The 19,184-nt window shown below is 43.3% G+C and overlaps 2 protein-coding genes across 23 annotated transcripts in view; one reads left to right on the top strand and one right to left on the bottom strand.

The window, feature by feature from the left end:
• The first annotated feature begins 1,078 nt into the window (after positions 1-1,078).
• piwil1 (piwi-like RNA-mediated gene silencing 1) lies at positions 1,079-12,997 on the top strand. 4 transcript variants are annotated; one of them, XM_036526765.1, is made up of 20 exons: positions 1,079-1,144; positions 1,327-1,414; positions 4,157-4,285; positions 4,497-4,711; positions 5,186-5,307; positions 5,419-5,499; positions 6,139-6,336; positions 6,684-6,792; positions 7,477-7,603; positions 7,706-7,823; positions 8,515-8,629; positions 8,737-8,924; positions 9,654-9,726; positions 10,430-10,630; positions 10,705-10,808; positions 11,065-11,135; positions 11,262-11,415; positions 11,788-11,913; positions 12,001-12,148; positions 12,881-12,997. In XM_036526765.1, exons 1-20 carry the CDS (start codon positions 1,079-1,081, stop codon positions 12,995-12,997), a joined length of 2,550 nt encoding a protein of 849 aa, XP_036382658.1. The 4 variants fall into 4 exon arrangements, with proteins under 4 accessions (XP_036382658.1, XP_036382657.1, XP_036382655.1 ...); XM_036526764.1 differs by having other exon boundaries at positions 1,079-1,147; XM_036526762.1 differs by having other exon boundaries at positions 1,079-1,147; positions 1,327-1,417.
• Positions 12,998-14,599: 1,602 nt separating this feature from the next.
• The window catches only part of rimbp2 (RIMS binding protein 2), a 132,277-nt gene continuing 127,692 nt past the window's right edge, over positions 14,600-19,184 (bottom strand). For 13 of the 19 annotated variants that reach the window (XM_036526060.1, XM_036526065.1, XM_036526067.1 and 10 more), the window contains one exon: positions 14,600-16,657. In XM_036526060.1, coding sequence (XP_036381953.1) covers positions 16,463-16,657 — 195 coding nt within the window. In that variant the 3' untranslated portion in view covers positions 14,600-16,462. The other 6 variants (XM_036526068.1, XM_036526070.1, XM_036526074.1 and 3 more) reach the window with 4 other exon arrangements.

Raw genomic sequence — 19,184 nt, 5'->3', positions numbered from 1 at the left:
ACAGAAAAGCTATAAATCAAGAGAACGTGTTTTGATTAATGCATAGACAAATACAAGTACAGAAAACACTTTTGGTACAACTACGTGGTTAGTCGCGCCACTCGTATAATACCTTTCTTGGTAAAACTCAGTGTAGCCTATTTCTTTGGTGTTTTTCTCTCCAGTTATAGAGAGGGAAGACATACTAACGGTAAATCCATGTCATTCCACTCTGTGGGCTCCATCTGGTGGAAAACCAACACTTTGCAGATTTTGTACACAAGCAGTTAGAAAAAATAATTTTGCTGTAGCGTATCCCTCCAAAAAGTAGATCCAGGTTAACTTTGAAACTAATTTGGCAAACGGTGTGTTGTTTTTTTTTTAATTATTTTCGGAAGTGTATTCATGTGAAACAAAATATACAATATTGAATCTAAATCTGGAAAATATCTGACATTCGTTTACGCTTTGTATAGGGTACTACAGTTTATATACACGCGTAGGGATACTATGTCACTGCACCACGGCGAGTGTGGATTTAATTAGGTAGAATTTGCACAGTTAGTTGAGAGTTTGCAAGGTCGAGGCAGGTTGTGAACGTACTAGCACTTGAACTTGAGAGTTGTGTAAGTTGTATGTTAACGATACAGAAATATATAGAGCTGTGGAGAACTTAATGCCAATCATTACATCCATCTACCATGCTACCTTTTTATATTTAATGACTAGTTAATAGACGAGTTTGCAAGAAAGCATCAATTGGGTAGCTATCGCAACCAACTGTGCTCAGCGACCTACTATAGATTATAGTAAAGCCTTCCTTTCTAGTTGCATTAGAGAGGGAAAAACAGATGGTGAACGCATGTTAGGCTAGCTTGCTATGCTAACATGCTTGCCAAAATTTGAAGGAAATTTTGTTGTTAGCATATTAACTGTCTACTTAGCTAAGTTATGCGGCCTAACCACGTGTGATCTCAGTTGGTGTAAAATTCACAACGTTGGGTACCTATTTTTGGCCATATTGCATGACATAAGTGTCGGAAAGCTGACAGGAAAATTTGTAACATAACAGCATATTTTAGTTTGACTTTTTTTCAGGATGACTGGAAGAGCAAGAGCTCGGTCGAGGGGACGAGCCCGCGGACAGGAGACCGGGCCTCCGGGGGTGGTGAGAACCAGCAAACCTAGTCAGCTAACAACGTCTCATAGTTCGTCATAGTAAAAGTCCTTGTTCATTGAAGCAAATGTAGACAGTTGATCATTTATCGGTAACTTGGTCCATCACCTATTTAGCCAAAGGATGTTCATTGTACGTTTAACTGTGTTTTCCAGCCCCCGTCCGAGGAGTCTGCGCGGCCAGCTCAACCGCAGCCTGAGAGCGAGCTTGTGGGGCGAGGCCGGCAGAAAACGGCACCTGGTGCAGTGTCAAAGGAAGGTAGCTATCTAAGTCAGTCAGTTTACCTACTGTACCAGAAATGAGCAATAGCTAATTTTAATTTACACCGTGCGGTCACGTTATTTAGACCTTACAGTAGTTACCAGCGAGCTACTTACCTACAAGATGACTGTAGTTACTCGTCTAGTACCTGACTAACGGCTGTTGTAAATGAAGGGATGACTGCAGCCAGATACCTAAGTAGGTAGCTGTCTAGCCGTCATGTACATGGTGACTTCTGCACTGCCTGATTGATTTGTAGCTATTGCACTAGCTGACTATTGTATAGTCAGCTGTAAGGAACTGGCAACCTATAAGTGAAAATTAAGATGGCACCAGGGAGTTGATCTTTTTAGATAGTGTTATGTCTTTGGGCGATATACTTGGACACAGTTGATCATAGCTACATGTTATCCACATTTTTCAGTGTCCATATGTTTATTGAAAGCTATATTATCAACAGTAATACAGTGTTAAATGTCCACCCTTCTCAAATGTGCAGACTGGAAATTTTTTGGATTTTTTTTCTGCCTAAGGTGATGCCAGTCCTGTGCTGTGTGTAAATGTGTAGAATGGTGTGGATAAAATACTTTTTACTGGAGTTGTAGAGACTTCTGAGTTGTAAAGTATATTAAATACCATGCCACATTCCCTGATTGTCAGTTTGACTGGTAGAGTTGGATCAGTCAGTGCATCCGGCATTGCACTGTTCAGACTGAGCATTAGGTCTGGCAGAAAAAAATAACTCATCACATTATCTTGTGATTAAGCACAGTTTGTTTTAAATTGTTTTGGTGATAACGTTTAAATGAGGGACGTTTCAAAGTAAACAAATTAATAATTGACTGCATGGATACATTTTCAAATGATTGTTCAACAGAAAGGATTAAGAAGAATAATAAAGGACATATGTTGTGTAATCTCATTAGTTTTCATGGAGGAGAGCTCAACACAGTAACATGAATAATATTCAGTGAGATTCATTTTGCAAATCTCTTTGCAGCGAGGTAGAAAGGAGTGAAGTTTATTGTAGCGCCTAAAAAAGTTATTCAGATATTTAGTCTAGCAACCCACACATTGTTTGAAAATCAAAAGAATTGAATTGTACATTCATGTTACAGATGTTTTGTCAAATCCTAAATGTATATAGTGCGGTCATTTCTGGCTTAGACCTCGAAGAGATGAACTATGAACATGAACTACGCTTTTTAAAAAGTATAGCCACAAAATCAGTCAGTTTTAACTATTTTTTTGTCTTTTTATTTGTAGTCAGTTTTCAGGGCTACATCCTAGTTAGAATATTGCAATAAAGGTTGTAGTTAAAAGTGTTGTATGTGCTGAATTCAGAATTCATATTTTCTTAAGCATAGCCATGCCTTGCTCCTACATATCTTGTAATTACACATTGCTAGCAGAAACTGTAGTAGTTCAGGAGAGTGAAAGTTGGGAACTGATGCACTATTTAGTAAAAAGTGTGGAAGCTTATATATTCACACATTACATATTAATAGTCTTAATAATGGTCAAGCAAGTGACACTACCAGTAGCAACAGAACCAAAGCCAAAAGCTTAATAGGAGCAGTTGAGTGCAGGGTTCTTGAATAGGTCTAGAGAAAGCCTGTAAAAAGTAGGTAAAAGTCAGAGAGAGAAAGGGAGAATAAATTCCAAACCAATTTAAGGTCCTTTTATAACAGTTTTCCAGAAATTGAGTGCAAGCTTCCTCCTCAGTGAAGTGGGGGCACTGCTTGCTTAAATTCTGCAGTTGGTGTGAGCAGTATAGTGTAGCTTCAGCACTGAGCACGGAGTTCTTTCACAGACAAAAAAAAAACAGCCAATTTGCTTGGCATATTTTTTAGGTAGTTGGCTGTCATTAGCCTGTTCTGTTCTGTAAACGAATTAAAAAAACTATAGCTGGTGTGAATATTGATGGCTTGTTGCTGTGCCCCCCCCTCCAAACAGGGTAATGGCTAAATTAACCTAAGAACCTTAACCTCCTCAGGTTTAGGGAACTGTGTAGTTTATTAGCTGTCAGTAACTAGCTGTCTGGAATGAAGTTGTATCACACATCATTGCCTTTTATGCACTACATGCAACTCAAAATCACACTACCTGTAAATGGAGGCATTTACTGTAACCACAGGAGCACCACAAACAGTTGCATTTGTACTTATTATTCAAGGGCATAACTAAATGGTGTTGAATTATAAATATGAATTAAATATTTAACATACACTAAGAATAAAAATAAGCAATACTGTGCAATTAAAAATTTTTGAAATAGGCACTTAAAACATAACACTTAAGAGCTGTATTTCTGCAGTGCCAATAAAATGCTATAAATGACAAAATGCACTCCTGAGAATATAGTCGGTGGTACACCAACATACTTCAAAAAGCAAAACCAATCAAAGCAAAAGTTAGGTGCTAGTTAGAATAGGTGCAAGTTCCCGATCTCTGTAGATACCATAGGGGTCATGTCATTTTCTAAAATATGCTCTGATATTTTCAGTAAAACCTCTTTTGTAAAGGTTTGGAATTGGAGGTCTGGGGAATTTACAAATTTTTTTGCGTGAGAAATATGCAGGAGAGGTGTGGGACTGATTAACAGTATAGAAGGGGAACCTTAAGCAGTGGAAATCCCCAGTGCGTGTTGAAAGAACCAGCATTTCCTTATGATGGTTATCAGGTTTCTTTTCATGCTTAACATGGACACAGCTATTTTTTTCTGCTGTATTATAACAGCTGTCCTTCAGATTTCTGCTGGCTTCCAGCAAGTGAAGATTGGAGAACGAGGTGGGCGTCGCCGTGACTTTCACGATGCGGGAATTAACACCAGGCAGGCCATGGAACACGTCAAGGAGTCAAAGACCGGTAAGGGAAGGGGGGGCAGTTTCACCCGTACAGTAAGTTCAGGAGAGTATTTCCTCCGCAGTGATGCGTTGGTCAGAACACAGGAGTCAGGTTTCCGGTTTGGAGCTTTATTGAGGGGTTGCAGGTATGTTTGTGCGTGCACGTGGGTGTGCATGCTTGCATGCGCTGTTGTGAAATTAGAGCGCTGTAACATGCCCGACCTCTCCTTAAGGTGTCTCGGGGTCTCCCATCGAGCTGCGGGCGAACTTTTTCCGCATCGTGTCCCGGCCCCAGTGGGTGCTCTACCAGTACCACGTGGACTTCAACCCCCCGATGGAGTCGCGCCGTCTGCGCTCGGCACTCCTGTTCATGCATGAGGAGACGCTGGGCACGGCGCGTACCTTCGACGGGGCCATCCTCTTCCTCCCGATCAGACTCCACAACACGGTACAGACTGCTCATCCTCTCCGTCCCCGGGAAGCTGCCCCAGGTCGCATCAGAGCTGAACGTGTGCCAACTGATACTTTTATGGCGCTACATTTACGTTTATTCATTTGGCAGACGCTTTTATCGAAAGCGACTTACAAATGTGCGTTACGTTACATTACATGCATTTAGCAGACACTCTTATCCAGAGTGACTTCCATCGCAATAGAAGTGCATTTGTTCAGTGTCTGAAATGCCATAAACCACCACATTTACCAACAGCAGGCCACATTTCCCCCATTTCATTTCACTCCCTGAGAAGGTACACGTGGTATGAAGTGTGCATGTGTCATGATACGCCATAAAGGATGGTGGAAAACCTGTAGGCTGTACATGTGTAGACAGCTAGTGAGCAAGCGGGTGGCTCACAGGGAGCGGCTTTGAGGAAAAGGGCGTTTCTGCTTTGTGTACTAATGCTGTGAACACGCCGTGCAGGAGACCGTGCTGCACAGCGAGACCAGGCACGGCGAGAAGGTGCAGATCACCGTCACTCTGACCAACGAGCTGCCCCCCACCTCGCCCGTGTGCCTGCAGTTCTACAACATCATCTTCAGAAGGTCAGCACCCCCCCCCCCCCCCCCCCCCAACGCTTCATGGCAGCTCTCAGCGCAATACATCACTGAATTACTGAGTTCCACGCTGACACTCCCCTGTGCGTGGTCCCACAGGGTGCTGCGGATGCTGAACATGCAGCAGATCGGCCGCCATTACTACAACCCCAACGACCCCCTCAACATCCCCCAGCACAGGTTTGTAACGAAGCCCCACCCTGCGCCGAAGCCGCCTGGCAGAGCAGGGTTTGAAAACGGGCAGCAGCGTAGCCTACTGGTAAGGAACAGGCCCCGTAACCAGAAGGTTGCTGGTTCGATTCCCCGCTGGGGCACTCTTGCTGTACCGCTGGGCTAGGTACTTAACCCTTTCGCACGCAAGTTCTCAAATATTTCCAGCTGCCCCCCAGCATGACTTATTTCATGCTATGTATAGCACATGTTACGTTTTCATTAGTGTTATTAAGCTTCTCAGTTTTCACCACTGCATTTGCTATACTTTCTAACGTTAAATCACTGCTTCCTCAAAGCCAATGTTGGCTAGAATTTTTCGAATTTGAGAGTCAGAACTGTGTTATGCTGCTGATGTTGCAACTTATGTGGCTCTGCATTGAGAAATAAATCCATTGCATTTGTGGAACAATTTTTTGTGAAAAAGCAGTGGGTTTAGAAAGAATGTTGCTTTGTTGCGTCACTTGTAAATAGCTGTTCTAATCACACCCGTTTGACCGTACACACGAAAGGGTTAACCCAGAATTTCCTCAGTGAAATTCGTAAGTAGGCCCGGGTGAGCGGTTTTTACGTTATCGCAGTAAAGCAGTACCCGGTTTGTCGATCCAGGCTGACCATCTGGCCGGGCTTCACCACCACGATCCTGCAGTACGAGTCGAGCATCATGCTGTGCACGGACGTGAGCCACAAGGTGCTGCGCAGCGAGACGGTGCTCAGCCTCATGTCCAGCCTGCGGCAGCAGTGCGGCGACGAGCGCTTCGCCGAGGTCTGCACCAAGGAGCTGGTCGGGCTCATCGTGCTCACCAAGTGAGACCCCCCCACCCCCACCACCTCAAAAACGCAGGCCCTAAGGTTTTTCCGGATACCTGTGGAACTTTTAACGTTTCAGTTGCTAATTTTAAACGTTTCACAGACTGTCGAAATGCGCAGTGGGAAGGCCTAACCCACTGCTGCCTTAGTAAATATGCAGCTGTGTAAATGGATAAAATTATAGTCTGTGTAAGTTGCTCTGGATAAGAGTGTCTGCTAAATGACAATGCAGTGCATAGTATTTTCACATCAATACCCCCCCCCCAAAAAAAAAAACACCTGTAATTATACGCTCTTAGAATTGTGCTGGGTGTAAACTTGCTCTGCTTTTTTTCCCCTCTGAGGTACAACAATAAAACATACCGAATTGATGACATTGCATGGGACCATACCCCAAATAACACCTTCAAGAGAGGAGACACCGAGATCTCCTTCAGGAATTACTACAAGACAGTGAGATGTCCTCTTTACCTGTATGGTATTTAATTCAGATGATTGGTCTGTATAAAATTTGTTTTTGTTTTCGAAGACACCTGTTAGTAAGATACAGCTTCCATGAGTTTTTATCAGGTCAGCAACAGCAAAAAGGAACACCATTTTATTGGAACACCATTTGCAGCGGTCAAGGTTAGAAATTTTACAGCAGGGCTGGTCCTCCATTTGTGGAGCCCATTTTTCCTGCTTGACTGGCTGAAGAAAATTGGATGATTGCAGTCTCTTTGTTCACCTCTTAACCTGTATGTAGTGATGGGGGGGGGATTCCTGACCCCTGTAATGGATAGAACCGTGATTTGCTGTCAGTCACAGACATGTATGAATGAATCAAAATCAGTTATTTTCCATTCAAAAGCACTGTGATTGGGACAAAGCACTGAAAACGTGTGGTTTCATTAATTCTCTCCCATCAGTACCTGTATACAGTTGTAACAGTTTAAAATCCACAGAACTAAAATATTGCCATCAGTGAGTAATTCTGTCAGGTATTGAATCTGTCCGGTTGAATTTGGTTGTGATAATCGAAGTTGCTTGACCAGTACCAGGTTTCTGTAATTTTCAAAACGACTTTGAAAGTCTCTTCCAGTCTCTTGATACCTAATAGCGCTGGCCAAACCAATGACATATTAACACTTTCCGTAGCAATATGGTCTAGACATCACTGATGGTAACCAGGCACTACTTATCAGCTACGTCAAGAAAAGGGGGCCCGCTGGAGCTCCGCCCCCTGGACCGGCCTTGCTTGTACCGGAGTTATGCTACCTAACAGGTAACCATGGTGACGTAGCACTCTCGGGTCCAACCCAGCCCATCTTTAAATAACGCTCAGCGCAGGCACTATGGAATTGTTTGTGTGCACCTCGTGGTTCAGGACTGACGGACAAAATGCACAGCGACTTCAGCATCATGAGGGACCTTTCGTCCCACACCAGACTGACCCCAGAACAGCGGGAGAGCCGACTCAACAGATTCATCAGCAGCATCCATAAGTATGATTCATTTAACGCTGAGAATGTTGAAATAAAGGGTCATTGTCTCGTGTGGTTTTGTGACACATTTCTGATTAGAGTAATTGTAATCTGAAATGCTATCTAAAATGGTAATATTGACACAGGGCACATCTTAAAACTTCAAGGGAGTTGATGTTGGTTTCTATCCCTGGTTCTGACAACGTACTGTTCATGGTGATAGTCTGTTTGTACAAACCGCTTAATTAGCTGTGTCTCTAGAGAGATGCGCTGTTTAGCAGCCTTTGTGAATGAAATGTGTTGGAGGTGTTTTGTGTTCCTGAAAACATATTTTAATTTGTGAGTGTCAAAACAACCGTGTTGCTAATTAGTATTTGTAACAAGTTGTCAGTAAAGCGGCAGTGTAGCATAGTGGTTAAAGGGCAGGACACGTAAACAAAAGGTGGCCGGCTTGATTCCCTGCTGGGGCACTGCTGCTGTACCGTTGGGCAAGGTGCTTAACCCACAACTGCCCCAGTAAATATCTAGCTGTGTAAATGGTTAATGCGGGTAGCGACTCTAAGTGGCTCTGGATAAGAGCGTGTGCTAAACGCCAGTAATGTGATGTAAATGTAATGCGGTGAAAGCGTGCACGCTCACAGGCTCCGCGGGTCCCGGTGCTGCATGGTACCGGGAAGAGCGCACGCGCTGACACGCTTCGGTTGTGCCTCAGGAACCCGGAAGCTCAGGCGGAGCTGAACACCTGGGGCCTGAACTTTGACAACAAGCTGGTCAGCGTGAAGGCCCGGGTGCTGCCTGCGGAAAGGATTGTGCAGGGTCAGAGGACGGTGCGTAACACCGGGGGGTGGGGTCAGTTTGTCAGTTTAAGCGGTGACGTGCTCCAGCGCCGTTGCACTTGCCATCCCTTGCACTCCTCTTTCTCTCCGGTTACCAGTTTGAGTATAACCCGTGGGCTGCCGACTGGTCCAAGGAGATGAGGGGACTGCCTCTGATCAGAAGTCTTCCCCTGGAGAATTGGCTGATGTTCTACACCCGACGCAACGGCGACATGGCCCAGTCCCTGCTGCAGACGCTGGGCAGAGTGTCCCAGCCTCTGGGCATCAGGATGCAGAGGGCTGTCATGTGAGATACCAGCCTCTAGGGGGAGCTAGGGGACTGGTCACGGCATCATAACCAAGCTTGTACCGTCTCAGGTTTTTTTTTTTTTTTTTTTTGGAAAAACGCCTTACCCTGAAACATAGTGAGCGGGTATAAATGGATCTGTTCAGAGAACAGATTATAACCGCAGTAAAAGCCACGCTTGAAGAGTGAGATCCTCTCACTGGAGCGATTTAACGGTATTGCCATGGCAGATTATTCGGGAACTTGTTCTGGTACAGGAATCGGATGAAAGCCCAGTTTGATGTTTGCACAGCCTGCACTTTTAAGGAAGCTAACATGCAATCAATCTGTCCTTTTATCAAAGTCTGTAATGAGACTTGCTGTCCAATCAAGGAAATGTCAAGAATTGCCTGTTGTATATTAAAGAGCGGGTAAGGCTAGCAGAAATATCTGAAGTCCTCCTTTTGATGCCCCCGGCAACAGTGTAGTATGGTAAGGAGCAGGGCTTACAACTCCCAACTGGGGCACTGCTGATGTACCCTTGGGCAAGGTGCTTAACCCACAATTGCCTCAGTAAATATCCAGCTGTATAAATGGATAACATGTAAAAACTGTAACCTATGTAAGCTGTTGTGAATAAGAACGTCTGATAAATGACAATGTTTTAACATTAAATCTAATCGTAACTAGAACTATGTTCATTTGAATGAAAGGAGATGAAAGGTGCTAAGTTGCTTTATTTCAATGCAGGATTGAGTATGAAGACAGGCAGGACTCTCTGCTGAGGGCCCTGCAGCACAACGTAGGCCCAGGCACTCGGATGGTAGGTGTTTGTGCAGCCTTGTGGAAAGCGAGACTGCCACCTTGTGGTGGGAGCGTCAAAACCTGCTTCCACAGTGACAGAAAGCGGCAAGCTAAACATGCACCTGTCCTTGCAAATGAAGCAGTTAATGTCTTTGGGATTCAGCAGCTTAGTTGACCATTAAAGAGATGTGACTTTTTTTCCTCAGCACATTGTGGCTGAAAAAAAATATATACAGCATGAGCAAATAGCAGTAATTATGTCAGTAATAAACCACGTATGTCACAAAAACTGGTTGCCCTAGTGAATGTTTGATAAATTTTTAAAGGTGTCAATTATGAAGTCAAAATTAAAGCCTTACCATTTTGATCCATTAAGTGTAAAACAAGTCATTCAAGCATTTTAATTTTGATGTAATCTATTAATGCTTTGTCAGTATTAGTATTTACAGTGAAAGTTGTACTGTCACGTGCTGAAAACTGCCCAACATAGTCTCTGATGTCTGACACACACACCCACCCACATACACACCGGAGGTTCTAATTTCTTATCCACAAGATTGCTGCTGTGACAATCTGTTGCAGTGCTCTGAATGAAGAGGTTAATAGTGCTGTTTTTCTGGAATGTCTGGCATAAACACACACACACACACACACACACACACACACAGCACAGTTCCTGTAATGCTCTCTGAACACAGAGGCTAACAGCTCTCGTCTCTCAGGTGGTGGTCATTCTCCCCACCAACCGCAAAGACAAGTACGACTGTGTGAAGAAGTACCTGTGCGTGGAGTGTCCGACGCCCAGCCAGTGCGTGGTGGCTCGCACCCTGAGCCGGCCCCAGGCCCTCATGACCATCGCCACCAAGATCGCCCTGCAAATGAACTGCAAGATGGGGGGCGAGCTGTGGAGTGTGGAGATCCCGGTGAGGCCCGCGCCGACCGCAACCTTCTCCATCACAGGTGCGCCCCGCTTCTGTAACCTCTGCCTCCTCTCTAGCTCAAGCACCTGATGATCGTGGGGATCGACTGCTACCACGACACGTCTGCCGGAAAGAGGTCCATCGGTGCCCTGGTGGCCAGCCTGAACCAGGGCATGTCAAGGTGGGATTGCAGCTCTGTCTCAATATGGAACTTCCTTGGGGGAGATGCAGTCAAGGAGAGATTTGCGGGGGCTACGCTCATATTTGCCAATGGTGGTTTGACAAATTGCGTGGTTTAATATGTCTTGAAAGATTAACGGTGATATGGTAGAGTACTGTGGTTGTAGCAGTTGGATGGGTTTACACACTGAACTGCGGAACATGTGTAGCATATTCCTGAGCATGTGGAAAGCAAGTGAAATCCCGCTGTCCCGCAGATGGTTCTCCAGGTGCGTGTTGCAGGACCGTGGGCAGGAGATCATGGACGGCCTGAAGGTGGCGCTGCAGGGTGAGTCCGGCCAGTCGCGTCGCAGTCCCGAGATTGTTTGTTTTTTTTGTCAGAAAAGTTGAAGCTGGAAGCGGCACGCGCACATGTTTGCGTTAGCCTTAGCGCACTGTCACTTCCCCCCTCCAGACGCTCTGAAGGCCTGGCTCAAGTACAACAACTGCCTGCCGGCCCGGATCATCATGTACAGAGACGGCGTGGGGGACGGCATGCTGCAGACTGTGGTCAGCTACGAGGTCCCGCAGATTATGGAATGCCTCAGGGCCCTGGGGCAAGACTACATGTGAGAGACTGTAGCACCCCATGCAGAATACTTAGCATTGGCTGCCTGTCAGGGGAGCTTGTTACAGATGTGGTGTGTGTGTGTGTGTGTGTGCGCGCGTGTGCGTGTGTGCGTGTGTGTGCATGTGCACGCATGCGTTTATATGTGGTGTGTTTGCTCTGTGTGTGTACGTGTGCGTGTATGAATGCGTCTGGATGTGGCGTGTGGTGTGTGTATGCGTGTGTGCGTGTGCGTGCGTGCGTGTATGAATGCGTCTGGATGTGGCGTGTGGTGTGTGTGTGTGTGCGTGCGTGCGTGCGTGCGTGTATGAATGCGTCTGGATGTGGCGTGTGGTGTGTGTATGTGAGTGCGGGTGTGCACGTGTGTTCCCAGGCCTAAGCTCTCGGTGGTGGTTGTGAAGAAGCGGATCAGCACCAGGTTCTTTGCGCGGATCGATGGGAAGCTGGCGAACCCGCCTCCCGGCACGGTCATCGACACGGAGGTCACGCGCCCCGAGTGGTAGGTAACGCTGGCCAGAGGTTAGGACAGGTCAGGGCTCACCGCGCACGCGCTCTCCCTCTTACACGGCCCGTCGTGCGCTCTCAGGTACGACTTCTTCATCGTCAGCCAGGCCGTTCGCCTGGGAAGCGTCGCCCCCACTCACTACAACGTGGTGTTTGACAGCAACGGCCTGAAGCCAGACCACATGCAGCGCCTCACCTACAAGCTTTGCCACATGTACTACAACTGGCAGGTAAGCCATGTCACCTGCGCACGTGGGGATGCTTCTCCCGTTTGGCACTACTGCGATGAAAGCGTGCAATCCAGGAGGGCTGGAGCACGCTCGCAAGCATGTCCTGACTTCATTTCACAGCGCTTTGCTAAGTAGTTTTTATTAATGAAACTCGAGTCCTTCGTTGTGAAGCAGCTGTCTCCGAGCACTTCAGAGTGCATTAAAGAAGCAGGGTAAACTGCAAAAGATGCGGGATGAAATGGAGAGGAAGAAGAAGCTGTAATTCAGTGTAGCAGATTCCCTGGAACTGTGGGAGGGAGCCAGTTGTGCTGCAGACGTTTATAAGGGAAGTCCTGATGCAGAAGATGTCTGCAGGGTTTGCTTGTCAGAAGGAGTTGCCAAGAGTACTTAATACTGAATATTTAATGATAAAGCAGGTTAGTTGGATTTTTCTTAGCTTGGTAAATTTAATTGTTTAATAGTAGCACTGTTCTGTTAAGCTAGGAGCCAGGGTTGGGCAGGAAAGGTAAAAATTTAGCTGTTGTGATTGGGCTGTAGAGCAGAAATGTAATCCAATCACAGGTAAGCGATGCCCCGAAGCTAACATGAGCCATCTGCTTTGACAGTCACCTTCTGAGGCTTAAAACCAAACACACTGCCCCCTCAAATCTGGGGGGGGTGCACTGGGAGACAGCCCAGGTGAGTGGATTGGGGTCTTTGGGATATAACGGCTCTCTTGTTCCTGTGGCTCAGGGGATTATCCGAGTACCCGCGCCCTGCCAGTACGCCCACAAGCTGGCCTTCCTCGTGGGCCAGAGCATCCACAGGAGCCCTAACATGAACCTGGATGACTTCCTCTACTACCTGTGAAGGGCCGACAGCAGGCTGCACTTCCGCGTTGGGATTTGGAGAGCACTGTACCACAGAACAAGTTTGACTTTGGTTTCCTTAAAGGAACACTTATTTTAAGTTAATGTAAATTTTACATAAAACATTAATGTTAATGTTTATTAATTTAACAACCAAAGCTATGTTTTTATTTTAAGATTCTAGATTTCGTGTTTGCTCTTCAATCCAAACTGTCCAGTTTGATTTGTGATTTGATGCAAAAAACTTTTATTTCCAACTTGCTGTTTAAATTCCTGCATCTGTTATTGCAATGTCAAGTTCTTTTGGAGACTGTCCCTTTAAGGCTTAAAAAATTTGTGAAAAAAGACTCAGACCCAAAATATTGAAACCTAATGACTACGCAAGTTATTTGAAAGGAAATCGTGTGAAATTGTAAAAAAAACAAAAAACAAAAAAGGCTTGCATCAGTGTGTCAAACTTGGTGTTCCAAATAATTGTGGTCAACAAAGATAGGCATTTCTTTAGAATCGGGGCTGCTTTCAGTAAGTGCAGTACAAGTGGTTGCCCGATTGACTTTTGTTTGGTGGTTGTCCCTTGTGTGTTTGATTAGCCTTTAGTGAGGCACTGAGACTTTAGATTAGTCTCAGTGCCTCACAACACGGAGGTGACGTGCTTTGACATTAATTAGCTTTTCTTATCCAGTTCTTTGCATCTGTCACACGTACACTTTTCTTTTAAAGACTCCATTATGGCAGTTTTGAGAAATTCTTAGCCTGCAATTGGTATGTGAAATACCTGATGTGAAAGTTTTTGTGAAATGGTCCAACAGTGAACGGGTTATTGAAGCTAGCTTCTTGAAACAAATGTAAATGTCACCAGTTAAGAGTAGTTACCGGCATTTTAAGTGTAACCAGATATGCAGATCCCGTCAACATCCACATCACTTTAACTGAACACTGATGTAAGCCTTAACATTTGTGAGTACACATGCGCAGATGGCCAGATAGTTGTTAAAGTAGTAGTATTGTTAAAGCAGTGGTGGTGTTACAGGTAAAACTATTGTTGGCCAAGTTGCCTGGCCAGCTGTGTCTAAATTCACTGTTGGGTCATACATGGGCACAAAATGCCAGCAAATTTAATGGCACAGCTGCCATGTCGTTGGTATTTTTTTGTTTTTTTTTTGGTATTTGCTGTAGACCCTGCTTGCTTTTCATCATTACTAAGGTTATTCTCAGTTATCCTTGTGGTTGAAGTTACTTGACCAAGCAAGAGTTGGTAAGAAGAATGACAGTCAATTCTTGACTTAAATATGTGGAAGAGGGCTTTTGAGTTGATCAAGTTCTGTTGGTTGAAAATAAATGCTTTATTGAATGAGAGTCTGTGTTTGGAAAGATGGCACCACAAACATTCTACAAAATATCAAATTTATTTTGATAAAAAAATTTGTACACATGCACACCCACACAGTATTTGATAACCACAAATATAGGCCAATGATAATATATATTATTTTTGATTCATAAAGCTAGCACACAATTGCAGACTTTTAAACATGTTTTTGAAGACACCATGGGGAAAGCTTGCACTGTTTGATTATAAATCTTAATTTACAAAAAAGGCAGTCTGAAAATCAAGTATAAACATTTAAAAACAATTTACAAATGGACAAAGTACAAAAAGAGAGAGTCACTCAAACAATGTATAGAAGCTATGCCCAATCACTGATTCATGGTATTTATGACTTGGAAAACATGTACATCTATCTGGATGATGGATCAAATGCATTTTTTTTTGTTTTGGCGAACAACTATGCAAATTATACCCAGCATTTTATACATTCCATTTTTGGCAGTCTCGGTTCTAATCTCCTTAAGGGGTTTTTGTCATTTAGAAAAAGAAAGTTAAATGATTTTCCTAATGAGGTAAAATAATAGACTGGTGATAAAATTTTAAAAAATGGATAAAGGGACATGAAGTCATGAAATGTTGGCTTTGATGCTGAAGAAATGAAGGGAAAAGGTTTCATTTCACATACCAGTCTGGACCCAAGAATGGCAAACCTGATGGTGTTTTCATGATAGCCAGTAACATGTTTCGTCATTCATTCACTGAACTATACATATTTTGGGGTTAAAAAGACCAAGACATTTCCTTCCAATTTCATTGACAATGTGGAACATGCAGAAAGTTTCATAAAAATAAGATGGGACTGGTTTCTGCCTGTCAAGACAGGAATTTTCTCCATGAATGCAATGGCTAGAAAAGAAGCTTGTGTTCCAATTTTTGTGCAGAATCTGGTGAAAACATGGACTTCCGAACTAGACAACTTTGATTTAAAAAGGGAGCTGCTCAGGTCCCCCCTCCCCCCTCCAATGAAACCAGATACACATGGAAATGTAGTTAGTACCACACCACTTGATCACATAACTTGAAACTACATTTCTTTTTTTTTCTCAAAAGGAATGCACTAACATGAATGCACACAGTACATACAAACTACTCCTGCTCCATTTACTGGACAAAATACAAACCATTGTGCATTAATAAGGCAAATGCATGGAGGCTGGTTTCAACTAGGCATTTCATGACCATTCAATACTGATGAACTAGTCGTGAGTGACAGGATGCATCCATTTTTTTTTTTTTTAACTTAAAAGCCAGACTGCAGTCTTGAAAACCTGTTGGTTCAGATGTGCAGTTTTTGAAATGTAAGAAGAGAAAAAAATGACCAATTCTTGGCAAAGTAATGGTGCACTCTTAAAATGGGAATTTAGAAGTTTTTTTTTTCTTCTTCAGGTAGATTTCATAAGGTCAGGCTCCATCACTGCAGAGATGAGCATGACCCGTGGTTTATTCAGTTTGTTATGTCAAGGCCAGGGTAGTGGCGGAGAAGAACAACTAAATGGTACAGTGCTTACAGTCTACTTTAGGCTGTCCACTGATCCTGGTCAGTCATTGGCCGTAAACGTCCACCATCCAATCTGATTGGAGGAAAAGTACAACGATTACAGTGATGATGGGTCAGGGGAGGGGGGGGGGTGTTACATTTTCCTTACTGAGTTTAAAATGTTTTTTTTAATAGAGGTAACAAATACTGTGATGCCCTCTAATACTGACTACATTCAAAACTGAGAGAACATTTTGAACCATTCGAATTCCCTGCTTTGCCTCGCTGTGCTAACGATAAACATACTTGACTGGAGAGGTTGCATAAAAATCGTGACATCTGGTACTACACCATCGCCCGTAAAAGTCCCTGCATTTAGATCGAACTCGGTAATACAGTCATAACCAAACATGAGCTGTGCTTCACAGCAAGAGAGAGAAATGTGAGTACAGCACTTGACTAGTTGACAGTTGTCATGAAAATCCTAGTTTTGACAGCTATTTTTTTCCATTTGATTTAAATTACAGTAATGGAAGAATTGCAAATTTTTCCATAATGTGTATGCAGTTGGTATATACTTCATTGAGTATATCGAGTAGTTATTTCACGGCGCCAAGTCTTTTCAACAGTTTCTTCCCTTTGGAGAGTAGTCCCTTTTTCTTTTTGGAGGACAAGTCGCGGGGGCCCCTGACGGGACTGCCGGGCCCCACGGTGGCGGGCCCGGAGCCGGGGAGATGTTGGCGCACAGTGGGGGATGCAGCTCTTCTGGACGGGCCAGTGTTTTCCAGGGGAACCTAATGGGAGACCCGTAAGGGACAGTTCAGGGGATTACAAAGCCAGCTCTCTCGCACCCCCAGTCCCTACTCCCTCCACTTTGTCCACTTTTTTTTGTCTCAGCAGGCCACCATACCTTTGGAATCATGTGTGCATCTCCCTCAAAGGGAAGCCAAGTGCCTCTTCTCATACATAGGTTTAGATGCCATGTTCTAAGGGAAGCGCCCCTTCACACCCCCTTTCCCCCTCCATCCTCCCAGCATGTAAAGAGCAGATGTCAATCAAGCTTGTTTAAATGCTACCCCATGGAAAAGCCAGAGCACTTCCCGGACCCAAGAGTGAATGTATGTGTCTTAGGTCCAGTGCAAGTTTAATCAAGTCTCCACTTTGGCATTTAGCATACAGTTGTGTCATACTTTCTGCAGGCTGCTTGAGCTTTTAAGGGTGGCTCAAAGGACGAGCTCAAAGGTAATTCTTCCGATTTGAAAACAAGAGACTGAACACAGTATCAGATCACTCTCCATTGAAGCACAGAAAATGACAATTATGTGTACGTCTTTCAAATTCTCCCTTTAAGTGTAGAAGCAGTTATATACAACCAGGTTACAGTGAAACATCTAATATCTAAATATTCCTTTATTGTAATCATGAGCTAAAAGGCTTCTTTTCAATTGCACTCGAGAAAGGAGTGGTGCCCTCATAAACAGCATTAACATGAGACGGTAGCTGCTAGCTTGAGTTACGCCCATCTTTGAGTCCAAATGAATATTTTTAGGGAATATCTGCACATAATTTAATAATAAAAAGTATGATAATGAAGAGAGGAGATAAGTATTTAATTTACCAGTTTTGATGCAATTAATCACTTTTCACCAAGGTAACTTCATCAAGGTTGTTGGAACCAATTCAACCTGCTTTAAAAAAGTTTTATTTACAAATCTGTCTGCAAGCATTTAACAATAGTTAAATCAAATTAAATAATAAGCAAATAAAACAAAAAGGTTTTCCATTTCTCATGTTAATATAGTGATGAATTTTAAAAACCTAACTGATGTCATTTTCTATGAGAAAAAAAAAATTGTTAGTAGCACTTCTGCCATTTCGCATCATTCCTTAAGTGACAGCGAAAAAGTGCACCCCACAAACGACTTAATCAAGGCGATAAAGACTTGGAGCACCCACTCTGTGAAGGCTAACTGAGAAGACGATTTCAGAGCCAAATTAATCCAGTCATTCTTTTGCACTTACATGAAAACCTTGATGAGAGATTTACTTGGTCTGTAATTTTCCAGTCGTTTGCTAGATTTTTTTTTCCTTTTTTCTTTTTCTAAATTAAGTGTGGCGGGGTGCACTACTTCAAGGAAAGGGAAAGGTTTCTTAATAGAATGTTAGATAGTGTAATAAACTGCAAACAATAAGGAGGCAATCTTGGCGTGCAACAATGGCCTTTTAGCTTACCATGAATTACAGCAGGGATACTTATCATGAAGGACGAACATTGTAATGTTACAACACCCAGAGAAACAACTGAAGATACCATACTTCTTGTCTAATGCACTGGCCAGGGCGTTCTTCCTCAAGTCAGCACAATACTCCCAACCTTTGATGAGCCATTTTTTGGGTTTAAAAAGTGCAAAAAAAAAAAAAAAAAAAAGATCAAATCAAATAAAACCAAAAACAAACTCCACAATCGTATATCATTCTGTCAAGGTGAAGCAGAACGGTTTTTGTGTGTGTGTGTGTGTGTGTGTGTGTGCGCATGCTCTCAAAGAGTTGAGGAAATAAGGACAGCCCTTTCTGAAACTTGATCGACTTCAAACAAATCGTTAGCGATAAAAACATAACGAGCAACAATAAAAGGGGGTAACTGTGTGCGTCTGTGTGGAGTAGCGGGAAGCTAAGCGTACCCACGTCATCTGCATTAGACCAGGAGAGCGTATCATTGGTATCCTCAGTTGCTCACTTACGTGACGGAAACAGTGCCTTTAAGGTGTGAAATGAACACTCTTCTTCTGTTTTGCCAAGCGGGTGAGAAAAGAAATAAAAAAATGCAGTGATGGCATTTCAATAATCCGCACTATGAATATGAATAAATCATAAGGATCATAATAAAACAAACAAATAAATACAAATCTCAGATGAAACCTGTTGATAGGCAAACATATTAATTTGCAAATTGTTCACATACAATTATTACAGTCTCTAGCGTTGAAATTACTGAAGTAACTACTTTCAATATCTTTATTTGTTCTTTATATTACTCAAATATAAATATTTTATAATTTACGCAATGTAAAAAAAACAAAGCCTTCAGGAACAAATACAAAAAATATAATAGGCAATGTAATATTTAGTTTCGTAAAAGTTCTACGAATAGTTTCAAGCCTTTGAAGTAAAAGACATGCTTTACGACAGAGTCTACATGGAATATTAACTTCCAGTACATCTAAACTAGTTGTTCTATCAATTACTATTTTCTGTCAAATGCAGGTTATATTCATAAAGCACTTATTACAATGCTGAACTCACACATTTCCCTGTGCAAAC

Source organism: Megalops cyprinoides, chromosome 4 (genome assembly GCF_013368585.1).
Source record: "Megalops cyprinoides isolate fMegCyp1 chromosome 4, fMegCyp1.pri, whole genome shotgun sequence".
Taxonomy (NCBI): domain Eukaryota; kingdom Metazoa; phylum Chordata; class Actinopteri; order Elopiformes; family Megalopidae; genus Megalops; species Megalops cyprinoides.
The sequence above is the reverse complement of the archived record's forward strand: the minus strand, read 5'-3'. Positions and strand labels throughout refer to the sequence as shown.

Bases quoted from the DNA above. Each gene is read 5' to 3' on its own strand.
- piwil1 (XM_036526761.1), top strand. From the start codon at position 1,079: ATGACTGGAAGAGCAAGAGCTCGGTCGAGGGGACGAGCCCGCGGACAG. The intron at 1,148-1,311 runs GTGAGAACCAGC...TGTGTTTTCCAG, and splicing joins AGACCGGGCCTCCGGGGGTG to CCCCCGTCCGAGGAGTCTGC. The intron at 10,631-10,704 runs GTGAGGCCCGCG...CCTCCTCTCTAG, and splicing joins TGTGGAGTGTGGAGATCCCG to CTCAAGCACCTGATGATCGT.